A 27312-nucleotide genomic window follows, 5' to 3' on the forward strand; every position below is an offset into this window, starting at 1 on the left:
TGCCTCGGGGCCCGCGAGAACGCCAGAGCCCCAGCCGGCGCGCCCTGGCGCAGGGCCGCCTCGGGGACAGTGGGCCCGGAGGCCGCCCCCGCGCTCCCGCCGCCGCCGCCCGGCAGCGCCCGGAGCCGGCCCCGCCGCGGCCGCCCCATTCCCGGCCCGAGAGCGGGCCCAGGGAGACGCAATCGAGCCCGCAGCGCATCGATGCGCCGCCGCCCGCGCCGCTCCGGCTCCGGCTCCCGCTCCGCCGCCGCCGCCCGGGGGTCGCCCGCCTGAGCTCCGGCCCACCCGCGCCCTGGTCGCCGCCGGTAAGTGAGCCCGCGTCGCCCGGCCGCCAACGCCGCCCCGCCAGCTCCTCCTCCCCGCGGCCCACCGGCCGGGCCCGCCCGGAGCCTCAGCGACCCCGAATCACCAATCAATAATCAATCCCACTAGTCCAGCAACAGCGGCAGGCCGGGCGCGGGACGCTGCGCGGAGGCCCCCTCAGCTCTCGGGGTGCGCCCTGGTGGGGGATGGGCAGGAGAGCCCGGTTTCCTTCTCCCGCCCCCGTCCCGCCCTAGGATCAGCCCGCGCCCTGGCTGGGGGGCGCGGCCCGGCTCCCAAGGGGCAAGGGGCGCTGTGGAGGGACCCTGACCATCCCAAAGTCAGGAGAGGAAACTTGAAGGAACCCTCTCCCACCTCGCCCCCCGGGACGGGCCCAGGAAAGTTTGTCCGGGGAAAAAAATTGGGGGAAGTGGCTGCGCCGGGTCCTGGGGGAGGAGCTGGGTGGCGCGGGGTCTGAGGGCTGCCCCCACCCGCCTCAGTTTGCCTCCTCCCGGGAGGGCGCCCGCCCGTGGGCCCTGGCATCCCCCGGGGGCGCCAGCCCGGGCCCGGGGACCGCGCTGGGGGCTCCAGAGTCGGCGGGTGGAGAGGAGTGCGGGCCGGGCGGGGCAGCTTGGGGGCGGCCGGGGGCGAACGCGGGGTGGGAATAAGGGTGGGGGGTAGCTAGCGCCCCGGGACGGGCTCGGCGGGCCGGGTGCCGCGCCCCTGCGTGTGCGCAAGGGGCGGAGGCGGAGGGGCGGCACCCCTTTCGCGGGCTGGGCGGGGGTCCCAGGCGGGCCCGGGGGCGGGGGCGCGGCGCCCCCGCGGGCGGGCGATTGACACGATCATCTCCTTTTCCTTTAAGCTTGCCTGTTGCCGACGCCGCCGCTCCAGCCGCGCCGCGGGCAGAAGACTGGACCGCCGAGCCCCGGGCCGCGGCGGCGGCTGCGCGTCCCCCCGGATGCCTTGACCCCCGGCCCGGGGGCGGGGGCCGGGGCAGGACCGGCCCGGGGCGCTCCAGCGCTCCTCCTCCCACCCCCCTGCCCGCCCTCTCCCCCTCTCCCCGCCCCCCAGCCCCGAACCCAGCGCACCTCGTCAGGGGACGGGGCGGGGGGGCAGGGCCGCCGCTCCTCCCCGCCCCCTCCTCCTCCGGCCTCTGGAGCGATTTGTCAAACTTCCCATTCCGCCGGCAGCGCGGTCCTCCTCCTCCTCCTCCACCTCCTCCTCCTCCTCCTCTGCCTCCTCCTCCCCCCTGCGCTCCTCCCTCCGCGAGCCTCCCTCGCCCGCCCTCCTTCTTCCCTCCGCACGTTCGGGGTTCGCGGCGGAGCGCGGCGCGGGGGGGACGCGGAGAGCCTGGGCGCAGCAGCATCCTGCGGGCGGCCGCTCTCCGGGGGGGAGGCTGAGAGCAGGCCCGCCTCGCCCCCCCGCGGGCCCGCCGCCCCTCCCTCCCTGTCCTCAGCCCGGCAGCGGCGGCGGCGGCGGCGGCGGCGGCGGCGGCAGTCGCCGGAGAAGCATCATGCCGAGGAGGAAGCAGCAGGCGCCCCGGCGCGCAGCAGGTACGAGCCGCTTCCCCTTCCTCTTGCTCTCCTCCTCCTCTTCCTCCGCTCGCCCGACGCCTCCGGCGGGCGCGACCCCGCTCCTCCGCCGGCGCTGAGTAACTCCCGGCGCCGCTCTCCTGTTTGGGTGCGTGCGCCCGCCTCGGGTACCCGGCGCCCCCCGGACGCCCCGCCGCGCTCTACCCTCTTCCCTCTCGCACCCACTTGGGGAGCTGCTCGCTGGGCGCGCGGAGCCGCGCCGGGTCCCTGCCTCCTCGGCTCTCCGGCTGCAGAGGGGATGGGAAACAGCCCGGGTCTGGCTCTTTCTGTGGGGGGCGGGCGGGGTCACCTGAGTTCCCCGGGACACCTTCCGCGTCCTCCCGTGGCCGACCGGCGGGGGACTGCCCGGTGTCCACCGAGCCAAGGAGCGCGAGCGAGTGAGCGAGCCTGTCCCCTCCGCCACCTTAGTGCTAATCCGATTGATTCCTCATTTCTTGGGCCCAAACTGGGCACAGCGGTGGAAACCGGAGTGCACAGGGTCTGGGTATTGTCAGATGACTGGCAAGTCCATGTTAGAAGCTGGCGTTTCTTTCTCCCCTGTTTGTGTTTCCTTGCCCCCACCCCTTCCTTGTACTGCTTCTCCCACCCTCATCTCCGCATAGCACTTAGTTGTGGGACGTGTCTGAGTACTTTTTTTGTTCCTTTTTTTTTTTTCCTTCAACGAGGAATGTCAACTCCTGTTACGACTGAGCCGATTCTTTCTTTTCTGGAAAAAGCATCATTGAAAACAAAACAAAACCCACACACATAACATTATTTTGCAATAATGTCGGTTGGGGGCATGTAGCCTGAAAGAAGGTTTCTGGCCCGTTGCCATCCTTGATTTGATGACTGATTGATCGCCCGTCATGCTGGTGCCTTTGATCTATTCATTCCCAATAAACATCAATAAATCACTTGCAATAGTGAGGCCAAGCTCTGTGACGTCAGGAGGGCCCTGTCAGTGCAACTTTGGGATTTGGGGCGGATTGCCGAGAGGACCACATATGGACGTGATGTATTTTGATATGAGTAACATTCAGATGTGCAGAGGTTCAGATGCTTCCTGAAGGGGAGGGTTAAGTGGGACTTCCTTTCTTTTCTTTTCTCTTCCTTTCTTTTACTTCTCTTTTGATGTTAGAGGAAAGGGCAGAGAGTAGGGTCAGGGCATTGGCTGGTACCCATCTTGGAAGAAGGCGTTGTACCCATGGCGCCCTGAGTGCCCATAATTTCCATCATGCCAGCCGGCACTGCCAGGGGATCTCACACATTTGGTGCCCTCTGGACTCCAGACCCCTTACACGGACGGGGTCACAGAGAAGGAATGATAATTCTCTCTTCTCCCAGAAATGTACTTGCCTGTCAGTGTCTTCAGAAAATCTCAGAAGAAAACAGGGTTGCTTTGGGGGGCTTAGGATGCAGGTTTTGCTCTCTGTCCTCAGCGTTGCCCAAATTCAGAAAGTTTGAAAATTCCAGGAGTGACTGTAGGGAGCTTGCTGCCTCCCCAGTTAACCTCCTGGAGCTAGCTTCTTGCCCGTCCCACCTTCTACTTTAAATTCCAGGCTCAAGCAATGAGCTTATCTACCCAAAATAAACTCTGAAACTTTGGAGGAATCCTTCACAAAGTTGAGTAGTGGGAATGTCTTGGGCTTCTTCCAGTCTTTGAAATTTTTTTTTTCTTTCCTTTTTGGATACACATTTTAAGGTATGTGTGTGCCTCCATCCAATGAACCATATGTGATTACATCTTTACATTTGGTTCAGAACTCTGTCTCTAGTTCATCTCTTCGGTTGCACCCTGCCAATCTGAGACTTATAGTTGATAGCTTCCTCCAGAAAATATCAGAGGAGGAGGGAACCTGCTGTTGGCTTTATTTATTTATTTATTTTTAGAGCAACCTGTTCACTCACCTTTTCTTACCTTTTTAAAAATTATTATTTCAAAAGAGAAAAGCCAGGCAGGGAATCTCAGGTCAGTTAAGAAAAATTCATTATATAAAAAACTTGACTGCAGGACTAATATGAGATGGAAGAATGGTTTTGCTCTATCAAAATGACCCGTCAAAACGACTTTGTTTCATATTTGATTTAATTGTCTCTCTCCTGACAGGCACATTCATCAATAGCTTAATGGTCAATCAGAAGCTGGTAGCATGAGTGCTTTCTTTCTTTCCCATACTCGGGTTTTGGATTTACTTTATCAGAATGCCTCTGCCTAATGGACATGTGGAGGAGGGGGTGGAGGCTGACTGAAGAGCTACTTATTTAAGAAGAGTGCAGGGGGAAAAAAAAACTCCACATTTAGGCTAGTGATAAGTGTGCACAGGGGTGTTTTTTTGGTTGGTTTGTTTGGATGGACAAGAAACTTCCCATTTTTTTTTTCTCCTGTTTTTTAGTTCTCCCAGCTGCAAGTTATAAGGTTCATGCCAGCTTTTGTGGCATACTGAGAGTGATGACAAATTGATTGCTTTGTACTGATAGAGAGAGAGAGTGGGAAAAAGAAAGATGTCTGCTGATTGGTAACTGGAAATCCAGTCCCCAGCAACCTTGAGAAGACTCGAGAATTTTTTTTCCCCTCCAAACTGAAAGGTCCGCTCAGCCATAAAAAAAGAAAAGTTGTTTTGCCAGCTTCATTAGTGTTCACCTAATTAGCTGTAAACCTGATGGATTCCTGACAGCTTTAATGATTGGAGATGACAAGACCGACGCAGTGTCATCCAGCAGAATTAGGTTTGCAGCTAGTTTGATGTAATCAAGTTGATATTACACAGTCCTGGCTGCCTTTAGTTGTGCATTAACTCAATTTTCTGCTGCAGGTGACAAATGGGCTTTGGTACCTGGATAATCATGTCATAGGAATTAGGGCCCTTTTAATGGTCTGGGGTAGAATAACAACCACAAAAGGCCAAGAGCTGGGTAGGGCGAGCGGACGTGGCACACAGGTACACACAGTCTATATCAAGGCCAGTGTATCAGTGCTTTCCCGAAGGCCGAAGCAGGCTCCAAGAATCCCTGAAAATACATATTTCTGTATTTTAGGGTTTTTTTTTTTTTGATAGAAACTATGCATGGCTTAGTGTCTTTTCTCAAAGGGAAAGAGAGGTTTCTCTACCTGCTAAAGAGAAACCAGGGTGGGAGTTTGCTTCCTTGAGACCTGTAATTTCTGGGGTCTGTACATTTGTTCTGGACAGATGTTGCTGCCTTTAGAAGTTCAGAGGAGTGGGGGTAGGGAAGGACAGTGTCCTTTAGGCAAAATGACCATTATCTCTTGCTTAAAGCATGACTTTCTCCTATTTGTAGTATGTTTTTTTAAACATTTCTAAGAAGCTCAGAAAAATTTTATTTAGTGTAATACTTAGCAGATAATTTATTTACTTATATTAATTTTCTGGAGGAAAATGTGAAGTCATAAAACACTGTATCTTATGCTTCCCCCCCCCCAAAAAAAAAAAAGAAAAACCCATTGAACCACAACTTGCCAGTGAGCTACATTCTTTGAAAGGGGGTAATCTTCCATGGAGTTCCTAGGTGGTAAAAGCAAGGCGAGGCTAAATCTTCAAGCATCTTGACTTTTGTGAAATTGACTTGGACCCCCCTGCTGGTATCACAGAACACGGCGGATGCCCATGGAACAGGCAGAGGGGGTTCCATGTTGCCAGTAGGCATGGACGTGCCTAAGAGGTGGCCCACCTGGTGGTGTCCAGATGACACCGTCCTAAGTCTGGTCCACATATCTGGCAGTTTCGGGGAGGAGCTTTTCCCTTCTGTTTTGGAAGCACATGGAGCATTCAGAAGGGCATTTCGGCCTCAGCTTTGGGAATTTATTTCCTCTCAGACCTGCCACGTATTTCTCCTTGAACAGATATTCTACTTTGTAGCAAGGTGGCAGAGGGACTGGTTTTGACCATTCTATGATTTTTCTTCCCCCATTTCCTACGAAATGAGAGCAACAATGCACATTCTAAAAGGGAAAACCAAGAAGATGAAGGAGAAAAACAAAGGAGGTGGGAGGCAAGGCTATTCCCCTGGACGTCCACGCGGGGAAGAGAACCTTCCAGAATCAGCTGCGGTGCCCCCATTATCTTGACAGCTGTCAGTTAGGGCTTCAGTGCTCTCCAGGGCCACACTTGATTGTGAGCTGTTGATGTTGTCATTTTGTTCTCAGTTTTGCCTTGAACGCGCTCATAAACAGGAGCCAGATAGTCAATAACTGATGCCTCAGCAGCGATTCCCTAAATTGCCTTACACGTCTGCCTTTTCCCCTCTTTTTGCTAAAGATTGTTTTGTCAGGTGATTAGAATGCAAGGTGACTGCTCAGGGCCGTGGGAAATGCCGTGAAACCCAGGTGAGTTGAGAGAATGAAAACCCTTCCTTTTACCCCCGCCCTCCACTTCTGTGATTTCTGGAAAGAGAAAGGATCTACCTTCTTGAAGGCAGAGTGCCTGCACCTCTTGTGGTGCTTTCTCTTTTACACGTGTCCTGCCAGAGTCAGGCTGGGGCCAGGGATGCCGCAGACAGGCAGGCAGACGGGGAGGCAGAGAGGAAAGGAGTCGGAAGTGCCCGGTCCTGGTGCACACAGCCATGTTTAATCCAAGGGTGGCAACAGTTCACAGTTATTCCAAGGGCAGTTTGTAAGGCTTTCCTCCTGCCCCATTTTCATCCCTGCCTGTCAGTGGGCAGAGGATAAAAATAGCTTTGGTCGTGTCGTAAAAAAAATTAATAAAAATGAAATAAAGTAGGGTATGTGTGTCTACCCTTCCTACCCTTCCGTTTTAGCGTCCAGCCCAGGTAGGTAGATGGAGCTTTCAGATCAGCTGCTTTGTCACAGGCTGTACCATCACCGTGAAAGCCCACAGAGGGGAAAAAGCAGAAGGAAACAGTGGTATCACGTATCCCAAATCCTTGCAGGTGTTCACTGTGGTGTGTGTGTGTGTGTGTTTTAGTTATGCTCTAAATTGTGGTTTCTCTGAAGTTAAAAATGAAAGGTGAATACAATATATTGTATTTAGTAACAATGATATGGACTGGGACATCCAGACAGATAATGTGCAGTTGTAATTAGACTCAATAGACAGGCAGTCATTTTTAAATTCTTTGACACGTGCATAAAATAGTCATATAATAAGATAAGATGACAATTTTATGTTAGGTTGATAAAGTGTCCCGATACATGCATTTAAATGTCGGTAAGCCTTTTTAAAAAAAAATCCAGACAGATTAATTCCAGTTTCCAGTATTTGCAGTTAGTCATTAAATTTTTAAATCCCACTAAACAATGGCTATCAATATTTCCCCTCCTTTCTGGATTTTCTTAAAAAAAACGAACAAACAAACCCGAATTGCAAGGCCTGGAGACAGAGACTTGGTGGCTTTTCTTAATTTTTCACCATTTGTAGAAATTTACGTTTAGAAATAGACTTAAAAATTCAGGTCACTGTTTGTGACTAGAATAACGCTATGCATTTTTGGAAGTAAAAAAAAAAAAAAAAGACAGTAATAGAACGTAATCTTCTTATGACCACTTCCCTGAACAACTGTCATACTATAGGGTTAGGAATCTTTATTAGAAAGATTACATAGTGTCCTTGACCAAATATTGAATATTTTATAAGCCCCATTTAAAAAAGAAGACATTTCTAGCACATGCACTTAGTTTGATCAGCATTTAGATTCTAGGGTTTAATTACTTTCACTTCTGTAAATTATTTTAGCATTTCAGCAACCATAGTCCAAGAGATGCAGTTGGGGGGTGGGGGGGGAGTAGTTCGCTGAAGGTCACGTTACCTGGACATTTTAACCACGTCCTCACCTTATTTTCTCAGATATGCAAAGGTGTGGCTCTTGAAGAGTAATTTAAATTTGTTTGGGCTTAATGATAAATTATTAATTCGTACTGTCAGGACACATGTTATTAATTATGACTGTGTTTTCTTCATCCAGAACAGCTGTTGGGGAAACAGGGTAAGTTCAGATTTTCTTCAGGAGGGAGGGCACAAAGAATTTCCCAACTCCTTGTCATCATATTTTTGGTCACAAAATATGATTGTAAATAAAGGATTGTAAAGGGTAGAGTGTAAGGGGGAGAGACACTGATGGTTCTAGATCCAGGTGAGCACTGGCAGATGCTAACCGATGTACATTTTAAAAAGCACAAGCCTAACTCTCAATGCACTGTCAGTCCAGGTGAGACTCGAAGGTGAGCCATCCCTGTTTTATTCCAAGCCCAGTTTTGGATTGGCTGCCTTCTCCCTTCTACCAATTTCTCTTGTTTTCCTTCTTTTTCCTCTGTGATAGGTTAAAAGGTCATGTTTACAAGTTTATAGCGGTGGAAAACACAATACTCAGAATATATATTTGTTTCCCAAACTGGAACCCATCCTTAATGGAGAGCAAAGGGCTGGTTGGTAATGTACGTGAAATGACTCCAATTCATTTACTTTTGATTTTCCATTGCCATCATTAAATCTAGTCCTATGTATTCAGTTTCCTCTGAGTTCTTTGAGAAATGCATGTTGCATAAAATAGGCAATTTTTAATGAACAATTTAATGTAAATGGGTTTTGAATTTAAATTAATATTAATGAAGCCTTGAGTGAATTTATTTTGCATACGTAAAGACTTGTAAGTCTTTCACCCATGTGCTTTCTGCTTTATGTAGTAACATTGGTTGGGTGGATTAACCAGCACCTTTTAAAGATTTACACTTAAAAAATTAAATTGATTTTGTATGTCCACTATCGCCAGCGTACTATTAAGCAAAAAGTGTGCGTTCATTTTAAAAGAATACAGCTCCTTCCTTCCTGTTAAACCCCTCAGTTTCCATTGCTCTGAAAGCTGCCGTTGGTGTGGCATTGCTGCTAGAGAAAATACACCCCAACAATAGTTTCTACAATCAAGATGTTTTCTTTCTTTGGCTTACCTCTAATGCATTATGTATCTTGGAATGATGGGAAGTTCTGTAATTAATTCTGTTAGATGTAATTGCTATAATCACTTTGATGTTACACATAATAAAGGTAATATGGTAAGCACATAAAAAATATAAACACCTTATTGTAATACTCCTGCTAAAATGCCTTCTCATCAAGTCTGGTTTATAGACAAGTGTTCCTGACTATTTTTGGTCATAGGTGACAGTTTATTCGAGCTGAGTTCATTGATATGCTAAAGGAGAGGCATTTATTGGAAAAGATGGGCCTTGGCATGGAGGGATATCCAAGCTGGTTGCCTAGGAATCTTAATGCCCGTTTCCTTAAAGATGTGGCTAATTCTGCAAAGGTGACCATTGTCTTCTGAATAGACCAGAGAGGTAAACACTTCAGAAGTAGCCGTGGAACCAGGGAAGAATGTGGCCTAGGAGTGAATGAGGAGCTAAGAGAATGTTAGCAGAGGATTCCGATCAAAGGAGCAGTTCTGTAGGTTTTCTTATGATGTGACATTGTGGAAAGTGCTGTGTATGTGTGTGTGTGTGTGTGTGTGTGTATGTGTGTGACAGAGAGAGAGAGAGAGTGCATGCTAGCAGGTAAGCAGAGAAGGCCACCTTTCTATAACAGTGCAATAAGGGAAATAAAATGCAGGATATTTACTTTAATATTTTCCTACACCTTTCATGGGAGGGCTAGAGACGGTGCCTCACCCTTGCATGACCGCTTCCGGAGTGGCTGATGTTGTCTGTTGGCCTGAAACCTGAATGGTATTCGAGATGCACCCCCACCCCACCAGGCCTCTGTGCACCTACCCTGGATCCAGACCACCACAGGCTCTCAGGGAAGTTTGCCTAGACCCCAAGTGTGCAACACTGGTGGGATGTTTCTGAAACACGTGTACATTATGTACCTTACTCTGCCGATGCAGCTTGCAAGAGGCAAGAATGTGGCGGGGCAGGACACTTGCCATTTAATTTTACCTTCCTGGAGATCCTAGAGTCAAACTAGCATGTGGATCTGTTGGACACTCGTAATAAGCTGCACCTTGTCCCAAGTGTTAACAGAGGTCCGGAGGCCTAGGGACCCAGGGTCAGCTTGACAGTTTCCATGTGCCTCTTCGCCCGTCTATATTGTATTTTTCAGTAAGGGATCACATAGAGAAATCAAATAACAGGGTGCATGTGTGAGAAGGGGATGCTGCAGTCTCTTTGGAGGAAGAAAAAAGTGTATTTCAGTGGTTGAGAGATGGAAGGTGAACGCAGTGGTTCCCTGGCCTGTGTCCAGAGCCTGTGAAGGTGGGTCTTGCTGCCAGCTTTAGCCAGCTGGGTGCAGACTGGCTGGGGAAAGCAGGGCCTGCCTCCTGGGTCTTGGCCTTGCAGCCTTCTGCTTGCCAGGTAACCAGGGGCTGGAGGACAGTGTCCTGGGGCCTGGCCCTGGACCTGGGCTGCAAACCCACAGTCCCCAGTCCTCCCGGCAGTGACTCCCGGGCTGGTTTTGATGGTGAGGATGATAAAAAGTCTGAGAACTCTGTAGGCCCCCAGTAATCAGGGCCCGCTCTGACATCCTTCTCAAGTTTGACAGCTTCTTCCTTTTCTCTCCTCACCGCCAAGGCTTTCTCAACTGAATTTCCCCGCCCTCCCTCTCCCCTCCTCCCTGCCCGCCGCCCACCCCTTCCCTCCCTCTCCCCTCTTCTGTGTGCGTCTCTCTTGTTTCATGTTCTTGATCAGTTTCAGATGCTGGGAATTATTTTTTTTCAGGCGGGAGGGGGAGTGTTGCTTTAGGTTTGTGGGTTGGGCAGGTGTGAGAGGAAGTCTGTGGTTTTTTTTTTTTTTTTTTTTGTACTGTAGGCCTGTTGCTAATTAATGTTCCTCCATAAGATTCTGTCGGAGTTGAGTAATGTTTTTGATCTTTATGCCTGATAACTGCATACTTAATGAGATTTCAAAGCTGTGAGTGCAGCTCCCTACAATTATTGACAGATGCCTTTTCTTTGCCATTGGGTTCAGCTTCATAAATCCTCTCGCCATAATGAGGTTCAGCAGTGCCACCCTGGCAGTGAGCTAATGAAAGGGGGAGGGCGAGGCGGCTCATGGCTGTCTGACACATTTTTTTCCTTTAAAATTTACTATGCAGATGTCAAGCTGCGGGACGATTACTTCAAACATGCTAATTTTTATCTTGCTTTTGTGTCAGCCCTTTGCCATTAAAAAATAAATAAATAAAGGGCTGACCTGACTCCACTTAATTTCTTTTCTTTCTTTCTTTTTTTTTACTTAAAGTCACATTTTTTTTTAATAACCCATGGTGTTGCGACAGCTAGGGACTTGGACACGTGCGTGGCCTTTTGCAGGTATCCAGCAGCAGCACGCCTTTTTTTTTTTTTTTTTTTTTTTTTTTTTTTTTTTTTTTCCTTTTTGCTATGGGAAGGGCAGGGGGAGGATGAAGTACGATTTCCCAGGCCTCCCATCACCCTGCCCTAAGTATGCACTTGAAACGTCGGAGAATTCATTTCAGAGTTCTGAAACTAAATCCTGGTGGAGAAGAGCCGCACCATGCCAAACAGTCGATTTCCTTTTCAGCAGAGTCATACATCACTGACCCACCCTTCCCTCCTGACAGAATGACATATGTCATTTATCATATGGGCCCCAGCCAGACTACAGGGAGGGGAGGGAAGCCCAGGTCCATGTGAGGCTGTCTCCTCCTCCTCCTGGTACTGTACCCTGTGGCTTGCAGGAGGGAGCTCTGCTGATTTGGCGAGAGGGAGAGGGAGGAGAGAGGCTGGGCAGGGGAGAGGCGGGTAGAGCCTGCCTCTGGATGGCTGGGTGCGTGGCATGGCGGGCGCAAGATTGGCAGAGGCACAGGAGAGGTTGTGTTCTTTCATATTATCTGCTAAACCATACTGTTCAGCCTTTGACGCTCTTCTGACTTTTTTTTTTTTTTCTTATTTTTCGTTCCTTTTCTCTTTTCCCTGCCTTTTCCCCCCCATTAGTCAAGGGGAGAAAAAAAAAAAAAAGAAAAAGGTTGACAGGTATCATTCAAGCCACCCTGGCTTGCAAAGAGTGGTATAAATGAATCTCAGGGCTCCTGACTTCACATGATTCAAACGAGCGTTATTGAAGATGGATGTTCCTTAAAAAAAGATTGATGGTGGATGCCGGGCTTCGGGTACCATTTATCATTTTGAATATTATTTAGACTTGCCGTGTAAACCTGTAACTTGAGAGTCGGACAAGCTGGGGCAGGGTAGGGGCCTGTGTGTGTGTTTCCATCGATTGGCCTTGGCTTCTCATTGTAGCTGACCGGACACAAGCCCTCCCATGTGCAATAGAGAAGACTCCCCCCAACTAAAAAAAGAAAAAAAAAAAGGTGGAGGGGAGGAAGGCTTTAATTCTGAATAATTTCCAAGGACACAGAGAAAAATGAAGTATCTGTGATTTACACGAAGGCTCACAGGCAACTTTCTCTCTCTCTGTCTTTCCCTTTCTTCCCCCACAGAAGCAGTCACGTACAAAACATTAAAATATAAACAGAGCTGTAGTTGCTGAAGCCAGAACCCTTGTCTGATTTTTTTTTTTAAAAACTCCATGTCATGCTAAAAAAAAAAAAGAAAAGAAAAGAAAAACCACCGTGATCTGAAAAGCTTAGCACAATATAACTATTAAAAAAATCTTTTGGTTGGCTTGATTAGTAGTGTGAGAATGAAGAAACGTAAAGACTTCTCCATCTCAGGAATATTTCAGATAAAAAAATCATCTTTGCGGCTCCCGGCCCGGGCTCCCAGCAGCCTCCTCCCCTTTGTGTCTGAGCTCTGTCCCCCCACAGGGCCCCAGCAGACCCCCACCAGGCCTGATGTGGACAGCTGTTTCCAGGCCCTGCCAGTTAATCGCTTCTGGGTTTGCACCCTTGAGCTGTGTGCACCAGGACACCCCCACCTACTGGAAGTACTCAGGGACGCAGCTCTGTTCACCGACAGCCCCCAGCTGCCTGGGGATCGGGTGAGGCTCCGGCCTTTCCACCTCTTCTGCTGCCAGAGGCCTTGCAGCCTGCTTCCCTGGTGGAAAAAGGAAAACAGAAACTCTCCCGGCCTTCCTCCTGGGGCTCCACCACTGGGAGAGCCCCGATAGTGCAAATTTAATTGGCGGGGATTCTATTAAATATGTGACTTTATTTGGGGTTGCTAATGAAATCGAAGGCTCGTTGTATGACTTAGAGTGCGGACATTAATTTTTAAAAATGGTGGGATAGAAAGTTGGACCAGAAGAGTTTTTTTTTTTTTTTTAATCTAAAGAAATGAGAATTTAGAATTTGTGGAAGGGCTGAATGTGCATATCTTGCTGCTTCTGGGACAAACTTTTCCCTGACACGTAAAACACCTGCAACTGCCATGAACAGGAAAGAAATGGAAATGGTACTGAGTCACTCATCAACTGCAGGCAACTTTGTGTGTGTGTGTGTGTGTGTGTGTGTGTGTGTGTGTGTGTGTTCATTTTGAAATAACTTTATTCAAAGCCTAACGCTTTGCACTGCACACAGCATGACTTAAAATGCACTTTTGGTGTTGTCCAGCTGCTGCCAAAAATTGGGTGGAATCAGGTTAGTATTCTTTGTTGGTGCCTGGAACCGTAGCCAATGGTACAAAGGTGATGTTGTTCCTTGCTGAGACTTCATGGAAGAAGGCAAAACTTTGATCATCTGCCCTTGCACTTGGGCAGTGTTGGAGGTAATTGGCGTACAAGTGCCAATTTGCAGGAACAATTGTAAATACCTTGGATACAAATGCCACCATCCCATTTTTACCGATTAGAAAAACTTTGCTATTAATAGGTGCAAAGTCCATTTCAGGTATAATTGGTAAGGAACTGAGTGCACTCATGGGAAGAAACCTTGTTTTGTTTTTTGTTCGTTTTTCTTCTTATCCCCTTTTCTCAGTTTTATGGCTGGAGACATGATTTATTGCAGCCATCCATCTTGGGGGCTCATCCATCACACCCGGGTTGCTAGGAGATTGTGGCAGCAGCTGTTTGCTCTGAATCAGACAGAAAAGTTGTCAATCATCAAAGGCAGGTGAATAGCATTAGAAACACGCTATTGTCAGACGGAATAATTAATCAAAGAGAGAAAAGATAATTAAAAAGATATGACCCTTGCAAGTACTTGCTCTGGGTTGCCTGTAAAAAAAAAAAAAAAAAAAAAAAAAAAAAAAAAAAAAAAAAAAAAAAAAAAAAAAAAAAAAAAAAAAAAAAAAAAAAAAAAAAAAAGAAAGGAAGAAAGAAAGAAAAACTGCCTGGTCTTTTCTAGACACTTAAGCAGCTGAGGGCTGATAAAATATGCACTCTGCAGAGCATAGTTTTTAATTAATTGAAAAAGGTTCAACATTCAGAGACGATGCTGGAGAGAAGTCCGATTATGAGCAGAAGTGATATTTATTGTTTGCTTGAAGGGTTTGACACAGAGTTCTAACTTTTTGTTACAAATCTCTGGCCTCCCTGGCTGGCGAGGAGGCGTGGGCTGGGGTCTTCAGGTGCCCACCGGCGCCCCGTGTCTGTTCCCTCCATTCCCCAGCCCTCACTCGACTCTTCCAGAGAGTCTTAGACCCCGAAGAGCTGGAGTGGGGCCCTGCTAACCAGGATCCGACCCCTTGTCCAGTCCTGGTGGGTCTCAAACAACTTCATTCCTTAGATAACTAGATTTAAAAAAAAAAAAAAATGAAGGTGGGAAGCTTGAAAGACATTCCATGCTGTCCACCTTCAGGATGCCCAGAGGGAGCCGTGCATCTCTTCTGGCCTCTCGCCTAACTGGAACACGCTGTGGGTCCCCCAGGGCCTGGAGAATCTATCCATCCTACTTCGAATCTCTCTCCGTGTGGTCCCACAAAGCGCACTGCAGAGTCCCATCCAGAGAGCGATCACCTGGCATCGAATTCTGAAAAGGCCCCCAGCCATGGTTTAAAGACCATTTTGGGTGCCCCTTTGAGCCTCAAAAAAATCGTCGTAGTTTAGGAAGTTCGTTCTGGCTTTTTCTGAAGCTAAAATATTCCGGAGGAATTGGAAAATGTATTAAAAACTAGATAGAAAGTGGCATATCTGGAGTTGCTTTTCAGTGAAATATGCTGCAAACCCTGAAACAGATCTACTCTTTTATTTTTGGATACTATGCTTGATTTTCACACCATTCTCTTCCCGAAGAATAGCAGGACTTCTAAATTTAGCAGGAGGAAAAAAGGCTTGAATATTAGAATTCATGAAAAGGAAGAAAGCAACACGTTTTTGAGCTGGGACACCGTTTTCAGGGTGCGCCAGATCAGTGCACTAGGGACTCTGTCCCTGGCTCCCTGCGTGTCACAGCACCGGGGATTCTTTGCCAGGAACCCTAGAGGAGTCTCTGGAGGCTGCACTTCAGGCTAGGGTGATGTCCACCTTCTCCTGTAATGAATGCACTTGGAGCCCACAGGGGTGACACAGCTCTGGCCTTTTGGTGATAGAGAAATAGACAGACCCAGAGAAGCATAGGTGCCTGCCAGGCCTGCTGGCATCCTCACAGAGGTCTCACCTGTTCAGGAGGCTGGGGGTAGTGTTCCTTATCAGAACTTAGCCTTTAGGGAAATGAGCGGCTTCAACTTCAGGTGACGATTTGGGTTCCTGAGCTGGAATCTCCTTGGTGGCCTTCTAAGCTCACAAGTCAGACTGGGAGACAACCCGTCTCTTGAGTTTTCTGATCACATAGCAGTTGTCCTTAAGGTCAGCATTTTCCAGGGCAGTCAGTACCTGTTCTAGACCAACAACCGGGTGTGTTGCAGGAATGCCACAGATTCTAGTAGATGCCTGGCCAGGGTGTGAGAGTTTCAGGTGGGTGGCAGTGTCCGGGCGAGGGAGGGGGCCCGCCTGTCTTCTGTGAGACCTGGCCATTTGGAAGTGGGAAGCAGGGTAGCTCCTCCGGTCCTCGGAGAGAAATTCTTGTAGTTGCCATCTCTCCTTTCCAAATAATTGCTGAGAAAGCGCTTTGCTTAATGTCAGCCAACGTGGTTCCAAAATGTGGCGGTTCGTCAGGGAAGGGCAAAGGAAGAAAGATCCTGTGAATCATTTATGGTAGATTTGTGAATTCACATATAAAAAATGTCAACCTTTAATGCTAGTGAAATTAGAGTGAGATTTGCTCCCTCTTGAAAAAGGAAAACAAGCAATGGGCAAAGAAAAGGGAAAGTCTAAGTTTTGAGAAGTTCACGCAGGTCATTTTTCCTGGAGCTTTGGTTGGGATCTCGTGTTTCTTGCCCTTCCAGGTAACCCCTGGCAGCTGTTTGAGTGACTCACTGAACACATGACAGAGAGAGAGAGGGCAGGAAGAAGGGGTGATTGCTTATTCTTTAGAGGAGGTTTGGGATCTGCGGGTATACATTTTGGCCAGGATTTTAGCATCTCTGTTCCTGGGTTGTGGATTCTCTGACATGGGAGGTGGGAATGAACACAGGTCTCTCTTATTTATTTATTTATTTTTTGAACCGGAGTCTCCCTCTGTCGTCCAGGCTGGAGTGCAGTGGCGTGATCTCAGCTCACCGCAGCCTCCGCCTCCCGGCTTCAAGCAATTCTCCTGCCTCAGCCTCCCGAGTAGCTGGTATTACAGGCATGCCACCATGCTTGGCTAATTTTTTTGCATTTTAGGGGAAACAGGATTTCACTGTGCTGCCCAGGCTGGTCTCGAACTCCTGAGCTCAGGCCCACCGGCCTCACCTCCCAAAGTGCTGGGATTCCAGGCGTGGGCCACTGTGCCCAGCCAAACACAGGTCTCTTGTGTCTCAAGGGGGCATGGCGGGATAGAGCCACCACTTTCAAAGCCGTATATTATGGCGAGAAAACCCAAAACTCCACTGACCCCGGCATCAACTTGATATTTGAATGTTCTATCTAAGTGACATACATTTGCCTCTTGTAGTTCCCCGAGACAAGGTTACCTGGAAGTCATTTTGGTTTTTCCTAACTCAGCTGCCATAGACTCAAAGCAGGCTCGGCCCCCACTCTGCTGGCTTTGCCTGAAGCCTTAGGATGAGAGGGAAAGGCAGCCCAAATTAACCACTGTGGTTCCCTGTAGGTAGAGACATTCCAAAACACCTAAAAGACCTCAGTATGCATAAGACGAAATTGTTATTACTCATCTGCCTAACAAAAAGCTTTTGCAAGGGGGCAGAGATTCATATTTGCCAGAGGAGAAGATGGGTTATCAGTGGTTTTCACGTGGTGAAATGTTCCCATTCCATTTCTTGCCTTTGTTTCTGCTCTGGGCTTGTAGTAAAATGGCTCTTTCATATATATTACTTAGCAAATACTACGGGCGGCGTAATAGATGAGGCTGCGGTGGTGTTATTTTCTCTTGCATTCTGTATAAAACTGTAAGGCAGAATGGACCCTCCCCTACGTGACGGAGGTGCCTACCGAGATGGTTAGGTGAATAAGTAATAGAACGAACACGTAGTCACCTGGGCAAAGGAAAATAAATAAAATAACAGTGTGTTCTTGGTTCTTAGAGCTATGCAATATGAGCTCGTTCAAATTGGGTCCTGGAGCTCCACACTTTCTGATGCAGTGTGGGTGGGGAGGGAGCAAGGTATTATTTGGAAACACATGTACACGCTCCTTGTGAAAGAAGTGAAGTATTTAACATTTCTGCGAGGAAAACATCTTTCATTACTTGACGTGCTCTGTGGTAATGATTTTTCAGTTCAACAAACAAGTACTTATTAGCGTGCGTGGGGGAACCTGGCTGAGGTGAATGGCAGGGCCATTTTTAACGGGAACACGCTGGCCAAGGTTCAGGGAGGGCTGGTGGTCTCCGAGTGATGGCTCACTTGGCCTGGAGAGGCAGCTCTGGGACGAGCATCCTGCTCTAAAACCCCCTCAATCCTCATCACTGGGGCCCAAGAGCTCAGGTTGGGGGAGACATCAGCATGTTTTTTTTTTGTTGCAAACAGAACCTTCCATGAGACTTCTTCAGTGGTTTATAAAGTGGATCTGCCTAGAGAGATAACACGCTCTGCCTGCCAGGGGGTTGGCTGAGGATTTGCTGGTTAAATGGACTGTTTTGGTTCAAGATGATATGCGCATGAGAAGGGCTGATCCAGGTCCCTTTGCTGCGATGGGTCTGGTTTTTGTAAATTGACTTGTTACAGGGGAGAGAATGTAGGCACAGGAGCTGCGTGGGCACGCTTCTGCAGGGGGAGTGGAGCTGGTTTTCACCTAGAGATGGGCTCCCATGTCCTTGGACATAGCCTCCTGAGTTGGGGTAGGCTTAGGGAGGGCAGCTGCATTGCTCTTGGCCCTACCTGGGTGGGAGCGGAAGGGAACAAACGCCTTGTTCCCATCGACCTTCTTTGGCCCCAACTCCCAGATGCTTTGAGCCTGGCCTTCACCCCTGGATTCTTTTATTTACTTATTTTGAGATAGGATCTCCCTTGCCGCCCAGACTGGAGTACAGTGGCACAATCATAGCTCACTGCAACCTCAACCTCCTTGGGCTCAGACAGTCCTCCCACCTCAGCCTCCTGAGTAGCTGGGACCACAGGCATGCACCATCATGCCTGGCTAATTTTTGTATTTTTTTGTAGAGATGGGGTTTTGCCATGTTGCTCAGGCTCTTCTTCAACTCCTGGGCTCAAGCTGTCTATCCTCCTTGGCCTCCCAAAGTGGTAGAATTACAGGTGGGAGCCATGTGCCTGGCCTAGCACTGTTTTAATTTTTTTTTGTTATTGTTTTGTTTGTTTGCCTTTTTTTCCTGTGAGCTAGTAAGTACACTAGCCACTCTAATTGCAGGCCTGACCCAACGTGGCTTTTTCTCTGCTGTGCATTGCATTCATATCATGGTGGCCACAAAATTAGAAAGAGTGAGTTGTACAGCTTTTTTAAGAACCCCACTAATCACAGCCCCCTAAACTGGAGTCCCCACGAAACTGAGACTTAAGTAGGGGTGAGTGGTGGCCCCATGCAGACTTCGTGATGCATCTCAGTTCCCCACTGATCATTTTAGTGGACCCGCCCCCGCCAATCACCTCTGATGAAGGGTCCGTCGGTCATCATGGGTCCAAAAAACGTGATCTCAGCTTCCATCCCATGACATTATGTTCAGTAAGTGAAAACGGCCTTGTGCTTTCTGAGTCCCAGCAGCTCCATGGTTCCCTTCTGCCATAGCAGTGCGGGGAATGCAGCGGTTAACACTGTTTATACATTCCAGGGGTATTAAGCAGTTAGGTTACTGGAATCGTGGCAGAGCGAGTGGGAGCCGCATTCTGGGTTGTGTCTCTGTAATCAATTACTAAGCATATCGTGAAATTCCAGATGTAATAATAAAGTTTATGATGATTATATTGTCAGGAAACAGGGAACACACCACCTCATTGACAGCTGAAGGAAGAAGGAGGATGAGCCCGGGTTTTGCCTGTACTAGAAAAAGGGTCTTCTTTGGCCCCCACTGGTGATGCATATTGTTTTTTTGTGAATGGAAACATGCATTCTTTTGGAGACTCAGAGTGGAAAAGGGAGAGGGTGAGAAGGGAACACCCTTGGTTTTACGGAGGACATCTGCTTCATGTACCTCCTCTCCCTTCCTTCTCCTTGCCCCTGCCCAGAAGAAAGTGCCCAGGGGAGCTGACATCCTCTGCAGTCAGGGAGGCAGGCTTGGCTGGGGCCCAGCCGCTCTGCCCTCAGAAGCAGCCAGCCCTGCTTGTGAAGGTGCAGCCTGCTCTGTTGTGGAAACATAAAATGGACGTTCTGTGAAAATCAATTGACTGTCCCGGCTGGACCAGACAGCTCTGACACCACAGTAGGTGGCGAGCAGTGAACATAAGGTACCCAGAACCCTTGGCCGCAGTGACACAGCGAATGTAGCCGCCGGCCTCCTTCCCTGCAACTATTTGTAGTGTCTCCTCTCTGTGTATCCATGGCATTTCCAGAAAATGCATCTTGAGTTGACTTCCCTTGGTTATGACACAGTTCTGCAAGCAGGGTCCAGCTACATACCGTCGGGAAGGTTCAGGGCGTGCTTCGGCCACATCTGTTGGGTACCACGAGGACCATGATTGTGCTGGTGGTTGTATGGGTACAGATTAATTATTTTAAAAAAATCAGCAATTCACAGCAGATCTGAAATATCAGTGACAAAGACAAAAAAAGGATAAATAAGCTGTTCCAGGCTATGAAAGAAAATGAATGCCCCTTTAGCTCATCACTGCACCAAAAGTAGATAATGAAGCGCTTACTATGGGAGTGGTTTTACAGACGTGCTTCCTGAGGCTTTGGTGCAGGTGAGCTCAGGAAGGCCAGGTGTCCACGTTCCCTGAGCGCCCTCTGCATCACTGATGTTTTGGTTTAGCCCAGGCGTTTTTCTTAGGCCAGCGTTACATGCGCCGTTTCCCTCCTTCAGTTCATAGAGGGAAGGATGGGGTGTCCCTTTGGGTGAGTCAGCTCTCATGGAGAAAGGGGATTTTTAGGAAGCTCATCTCTGCTGGAATTCGCCTGGCAGGCCCTGCGTTTCCCATTGTCCTTCTGCCACCATGGTGACTGTGGACATGCCCGTGCCTGTGGGGGACAAGCATGCATGTCAGTCTGTGGGCATGTCAGTGCTGATTCCTGTGCCCTGGGGTACGGCCCACCTTTGCTGGGTAGAGCTGTGTCCCTGCCAACAGGAACCGTGGGGAAAATAAGCTCCTGACACCTCTGTCTGGGTCCGGGGTCACCTTCATGGCGTGGGCTGCTTCATGACCCTTAGGCGTTCTGGACTTTTTTCCCCCCCCGGTTTTAAACAGCACTTGGCTCCTTGTTAAAAGCACATTGAAATTTTGAGTCCAGGAGGATATGTGTGTGTAACACACAACAGGCCAACAACCTATATTCCGTACCCCACCATCCCCTGTGGCTGGTTAAGGTGGGATTGGGTAGGGAGGAGAAGACAGAACTAGAGCGTGATATGGGGCAATGCTGACGAAAGGTCTGACCAAGGACAAGACAGGCTGCTGCAGCCGCTGACCTCTTCCCTGCACTTCACATGGGAGCTGGGCATTGGGTGCCGTCAGGCCAATCCTCAAGGTACCTCCAAGCAACCTGGAGGCCATCTCCGGAGGCCTGTGCCAGCAGTTCCCGGTCCATGCCTGCCGGTCAGCCCACTCCTCCACCCCTGCCAGGCATTAGATGTTTCCAGAAGGGCTGAGGGCCAGGCAGGTGAGAGGCTTCAGGCTCACTCAAGGCAGCTGCTGAGAGTTTAGCGAGTTTTGTTTTTACCCCCAAATCTAAAAGTTTCCCGGGAGGCAGAGCTATTACGGAGAGAAACCAACCTCTTTGGTCATTGAACGGCAGCTTTTATGAATTAAAAAAAAAGATCTTGACCCTCTTTGAAAGGAAATAAAGGAGGAACCCAGTGTTAAGGAAAACAAAAAAAGCTGATATTACAGTTTTTATGATTACTCATATCCTAGGCTGGAGCTTGAGGAAACCAGTTATAATGGAATTTCATTTTTTTCTCTTCCTCGTTGTGTCTCTGCTCTCTTTTTTCCATTAGAATGAGGAGTGGTTCGTACTTGGTGTGGAAAAAAAAAAACACACACAACAATTTTGGCATGTGATCCTTGCTCTTAGTTGACCCAAGGCTGATGGGACTGAAGATAGAATTATGCGGCCTTGTAATTAATTCTCGAGCTGTAAGGGGAACCGTGGAGTGAAGAGAGAAAGGGATGGAGTTTCACAGGGTGGTGTTCCTGCCTTTCTCCCCACAAACACCCTCATTCCCAAGCGCTGTATCAGAGGTGAAAAATCTAAAGCCATCTAGTGGTTCATTTTTATTGGTAGCTAGTGTGTTAGGACCATTTAAAAATACTCTTTTATTGCTGTGGGTCTTCAAGCTGCCTATAGCAGTTCACCAATTTCACGAGTGTGAGGTGAGGGGTAAGATGATCAAAAGCAGAGATGCCTCAAAAGCAGAGATGCCTCCACTCTGCCTAAATTAAATAAATATTTGTGCAGGTAAACTTGACCATGTCCATTGCCAGGGCTGACTTTATACCACTGATTTCTTGCAGAACCCTGGATGATTGTAATGGAGGTAACGTGATATAAATGTAAACTTTAGCCCTGCTTACACAGAACACACGAGACAGCATGACACCTTCATTTCAGGAGTAAGAAATTACCATTGTCTCTTATTTCTTGCTCGGAGCTTGGGTGACCAAGCCAAGAAGTAATTACACAATTAGGGTTGACAAAGCCTTTCCTATAACATTTCTTTCTCTTATGTTTGGGTAGCTTATTTCAACTTCATATTTTCCATATCTTTGTCATTAATAACAACATATCTGTTTTCATTGCAATACACATTTCCCACAAAGATCGGGAGCCTAGTGTAATTTAATGACGAAACGTGAGCATTTCATTTTCTATACATGTGGCTCTTTGGAGTTTAAGGTAGACATTCAGGAGCTCACATAGCCCCTATACAGGAAGTTGACTACCAACTCTTCTGCAAGTGAGATTCGGAATAGTGATTGGGAGCTACTCCCACTTACGTGACAAAGATTTTTGAAAGCATGTGCAGATATGTGACATGGCTTATCTGGAAAGCTGCCTCTTCAAAGCCATCTCCCATTACTGTGTATCCAGATAATTCTTTCTTTTCTTTCTTTCTTTCTTTTTTTTTTTTTTTAGACAAAATTTTGCTCTTGTTGCCCAGACTGGAGTGCTATGGCATGATCTCAGCTCACCGTAACCTCTGCCTCCCAGGTTCAAGTGATTCTCCTGCCTCAGCCTCCTGAGTAGCTGGGATTACAGCTGTGTGCCCCCATGCCCCCCTAAATATTTTTTTTTTTATTTTTAGTAGAGATGGGGTTTCACCATGTTGGTCAGGTTGGTTTCGAACTCCTGACCCCAGGTGATCCGCCCACCTCGGCCTCCCAAAGTGCTGGGATTATAGGACTGAGCTCAGTCTCCCAAAGTGCTGGGATTACAGGCCTGAGCTACCACACCCAGCAATTCTTTATTCTTAAATTGTGTTATATGTAGTGTGTATATGGTATTGTAATTAATTGTTACTGAATTAAAATATAATATCCTGTGTGGAGTTTATATACCATCTAGGCCTGACCCTTACCTAAAGAGGAAACAAAATTTCTCTCTTCTTAATTGTTATTGGATATGAAAAGAGAGAGACATTCTCTGCTCAAGAAAAATAGACCTGTTAAGATTGAACCTGCCATTCCTTGAATAAGTCATTCTCAGAACTTCTGTTTTGGTACCAGCTAAGGCTGCAAACAAGCTTTGAAACATGGATGGCTCAACTGGGAGGTGAGTTTCCTGCAGGAAGGTTGGGCTCCATCAGCAGGGGCCGGTCCCCTGAAGCAAGTCGGTCCTGCTGCCATTTGTCAGCCTGCGCTGGCCTTCCAGAACCCGTCCCTGGCGTGGGAGAGGTGCCAACATGGCCCGCAGCCCTCACTGTGTTTTACAGCTGATGCTCTATGCACACACCCAGGCCTTTTCAGAGCTCACACTCAGAGAAGTGCCCACTGGTCTTCCCCTGAGGGGCACAGACTGAGTGAGTTACCTGCTCCATGTGCTTAGCACTGCGCTTTGCAGCAAAGGTACCTTGGTTTTGGGTGGATTCTGTATAAATGAATTCCAGCTGGGGGCCTGGGCAAAAGTTATATTTCTCCTGACAGAGTTTATAGCAACGTTTTTCTTAATTATTCTTGATGTTTTGCCCATTATACCATTAGCTTCTTCAGAGGACAGAGATAAATAGCTGGTATCCACAAGAACAAAGTGTGAACTGAATGCATTTAATTATTGATATCTCAGTAACTAAAGGCTCTAAAATGATGTTGTCAAATGCCTTAGTGATCTGACAGCCGATGTATTGGTTTGCAGATGTAACTAGAGACAATGTCCACATAAACTCTAGAGAAAGAGAACACTAAACAAATAAGAGAATATCGTAGTTCATTTGCTCATTTCTTTAATTTTTTTTTCTCGGTACAATTAGTTCCATTTTGTGTATTGGATTTTGAGGTTTAGAAGCTATACAGGGTGTTTTTGTTTTTAATGTGTGATAAGATACAGATTGCCTTCACGCTATCATATTACTGCCTTTAAGTAAACTGGCTGGCTCAGTTACATATGCGCAGTGTATTTATATGCATGCATGCATGTGTTATGTGTACGTATATGTATTCTTACATATATATGTGTGGTACATATGTGTATCATCTAGTGGAAATCAGTGTTCCCACAGTCTTACTCTTACCAGAGGGATTTTTAAAACTAGCCTTATATGCATGTTTTCAAGAATAAAGCAGAATGCTAACAAATTGCATTTTCCTTCCCACTCATTAGCTATCAAATCCCTTTCATGTGTAGAAAAGTAAGGATTTCAGGTATTTTTTCTGATGCGTTGACATAACTCCGCGTTTTCAGTTACCTCCATTTTTAAAATCGATTTGACTCTCACATGTAGAATATGATTCCCAAGGTTGAAAACGCACAGAAAATCGATTGCTGCTCAGAAAACGTGCAGCAGTAGCCCAGAGGCTCAGAGTCTAGAACCTCGAGCTACCGGTCTCAGGAAGGAAGGGAATTGGATAAACATGTCCAGCATTGTCATGGAATATTCTTTTTTCCTTTGAAGATTTGCCCTACAGTACTGTTCCCATGATCATATTTAATTCTATGTTTTGTTCTAAGGGCTTTTCACTCCTCTCCTTTTTTTTTTTTTAATGAAACAGAAAGTTGCTGCTTTTCAGGAGCCTGGCTGAGTGCTGTAAGGAAGGAGAGTTTAAATTCTGGACTGCTCGCTTCCCTCCAGGATGCCTTCTCCGGCATTCCTCACATGGAGCTGGACTTCTTCCCTGTATTTGCATGTTTCTCTGTGCACACTGGTGCACGCATAGGGTTTCCATCAGAGCCGAAGGCTGCGTGAGACTTTGGGGAGGATATTTATTTGAAGTTGCACAAATGTTTACAGTTAGGGAGACTGAGACAGGGGCACTCCCAGTGCAGAGCTAACCTTAGCAGAGGAACTGCCTTTCCCTCCTGTCTTCCATGTGCTCGATTCTCCCTAACAGCAACAAACATGCTGTCTTTTGCAGCTGCTTACTTGGAAATTAAATAATGAACCTCCTGAAGAGGGTTGCCTCACACTCTGAGGTTTCAGCCCCATAAGAAAGTGACTTACAGCGATAGATCAGGGGAGGTCAGCACCGCCCTCACTGTGCAGACTCCAAGCATCTGGGTGTGGGTGTGTACGCGTGCTCATGCACACGCAGACACACACACAGGCACGTGTGCACATGCACACACACACGCCAGGCTCCTAAGCATGCAGGGCTACTCTGCAGAAGCTACCTAGAGCCCTGAAAGATTTGACAGTAGCTTTCACCTGTGAAACCGTGTGCATTGTCATTTTTTAAATTAAACAAAATGATGGGCATAGTACAATATTCAAGAGAGCCAAAGGGCATGCAATTAAAAGAGAGTCTTCTTCTAACCCCAGTTCCTCAGTTCCCCTCCCCAGGGGCAGGCACTGATACCAGTTTGTGGTATAGTCCTGTAGATATTTATGTCGGTGCAGAAGTAATTGCAGTTTTGCCATTGCCTTTAATTAAAAGCATATTTTAAGTATTTTCAATCAGAAATCCGCACTTGACACTCTATGTTGTACCTGTTTTTGTCTAAGAATATGCTTTGGGTATCTGCAGTTTGCTCTGACATGCATCCAAAAGTTAAGATACATGGATTGATGGGTATATATGTGATAAAGCAAATAAAGTGAAATGTTAAAGTTAGAAGCTAGGTGGTGGGTGTACAGGCAAAATTCTTTAAACTTTGCTGTGTGTATTACATGGTACATAATAAAATGGTGGCAAATCTGTGTACCTCAGTCATCATCTTATATCATGTTACGTTTCGGCTATTGTATCCTACTTTGTTGCACAGAGCTGCCTCATACTTTTTAAGGGACACATTTTACTCTAGTGAATGAGTTACCCTCTGCATGGACATTCAGGCTGCTTCTAGTCTTGTCTTTACAAACAGTACCATAGTGACCATCCTTCTGCACACGCCTTTGTACACCAACGTCCTTCCATGGCTTTGTGGGATGCAGTGCTGCAGGCGGAATTGCTAGCTGAAAGGTATGTTCAGGTTAACAAAATGATAAATATCCAAACTGTTCTCCAAAAAGATCGCACACATTTTGCTTCCCACAGCCGCGTGGGAGTGCGCGCGTGATGTCTCTGGCCGTCAGCACTTAGGTAGGACAGCATCGCAGTCAGCAACCCCTTCTCTCGCTCAGCACCCAGAAGCCTCTGTGCATCAAAAAAGGGATACGAATATGAAAGTGTATGAATCCCCATATTCATCTCAGACACCTTTGCCTTTTTTATTTCGGTCTCTGGGTGATGGCAGATAGGTAAATTCATAGGATCACAGCCTTTTAGATTCATCGGCAGGGCAGCCTCACTGGATGGATGGGAAAACTGAGACCAGCCTGAGTTCGCATGTCATTCCCTGGCAGTTCCCGACCAGCGAAAGCACTGAGGATGGAAAGCCTGGCTCTGTGGCCGGACTGCGGAAGCCGGCTCCATGGGCATCCTCATTACCTGAGGTCGCTCAGAGAGGCAGGCGGCCAAGTCACAGAGGCACTGTGCCTGTAGATTACCTATGTTTAGCTCCTGCGGAGCATGGCGGAGGTGGCTGGCTACAGCACGGAGCTTCTTAGATAATGACCGTGGAATACTAAAAATGTCCTTTTGGGTTTTAGCTGAATAATATTTAAGGATTTTGAAACAGTGACTTAATTGTGTTTTTATGTAATTGATGGCATTGTAGTAAAACGTATTGAGACACCACATCAGCATTTTTCTAACTGTTCCTTGGAGAAAAATATGCTCATATGAAAATGGTTTCTTCACTTTCCACTTATGGAATTGAAAAAATTAAAAAAAAATCATTGTGCTTCTATGGAATCACTGTGCCCAGAAATTCTCTAATTTTAAAGGGTTTTCCCTGCCGGACTTGGCCTAAATAATGCAAGAATACTTTGCCTTTCTAAGTGGGGTTATCCCTGGATTTAGAAGCAGTAGCAGTGGAGGCAGAGGGACTGTTGTGCCAGGGAGTTGGTGCAGAATGCTGGCGGGGCAGATTTCCAGAAAGCTCCACATACCAGAGGCCATGGGCCTCCAAACCTAAAACCCAGTTGCAAGTTACTTCCCATTCAGGCTTTGCGCCCCTTACCCATTCTTTGCGTTTGGAAGGTGCTGGAAGGAAAGCTGTCTCAATCCTGCAGTGTTGGAAAGTTCTGTCTGAATTTGAAGCCTTCATCATGTTATGCTGGCATCACAGAAATCAGGATATTTACATAAATTATATTAGTTTTCCTAGTCTTGACACAATTGTTTATATGGGGGAGGTTTAAGTCAACTGGCAGTATTCATTTTGCTCCAGTCTTTGCTGCTTAAGGTTCCATTCTGAAGAGTCAAATTGTAAACATTAAAA

General features: G+C 47.6%; 1 protein-coding gene across 1 annotated transcript in view; it reads left to right on the forward strand.

Annotated features, from left to right (window-relative positions):
• Nucleotides 1–1594: 1594 nt before the first annotated feature.
• TSHZ3 (teashirt zinc finger homeobox 3) overlaps nucleotides 1595–27312 on the forward strand; it is a 76068-nt gene continuing 50350 nt past the window's right edge. Inside the window, exon 1 of the mRNA XM_017499876.2 lies at nucleotides 1595–1853. Coding sequence (XP_017355365.1) covers nucleotides 1814–1853 — 40 coding nt within the window. The 5' untranslated portion in view covers nucleotides 1595–1813. The remainder of the gene's footprint in view (nucleotides 1854–27312) is intronic.

This window comes from Cebus imitator, unplaced genomic scaffold (genome assembly GCF_001604975.1).
Source record: "Cebus imitator isolate Cc_AM_T3 unplaced genomic scaffold, Cebus_imitator-1.0 Scaffold261, whole genome shotgun sequence".
Taxonomy (NCBI): Eukaryota; Metazoa; Chordata; class Mammalia; order Primates; family Cebidae; genus Cebus; species Cebus imitator.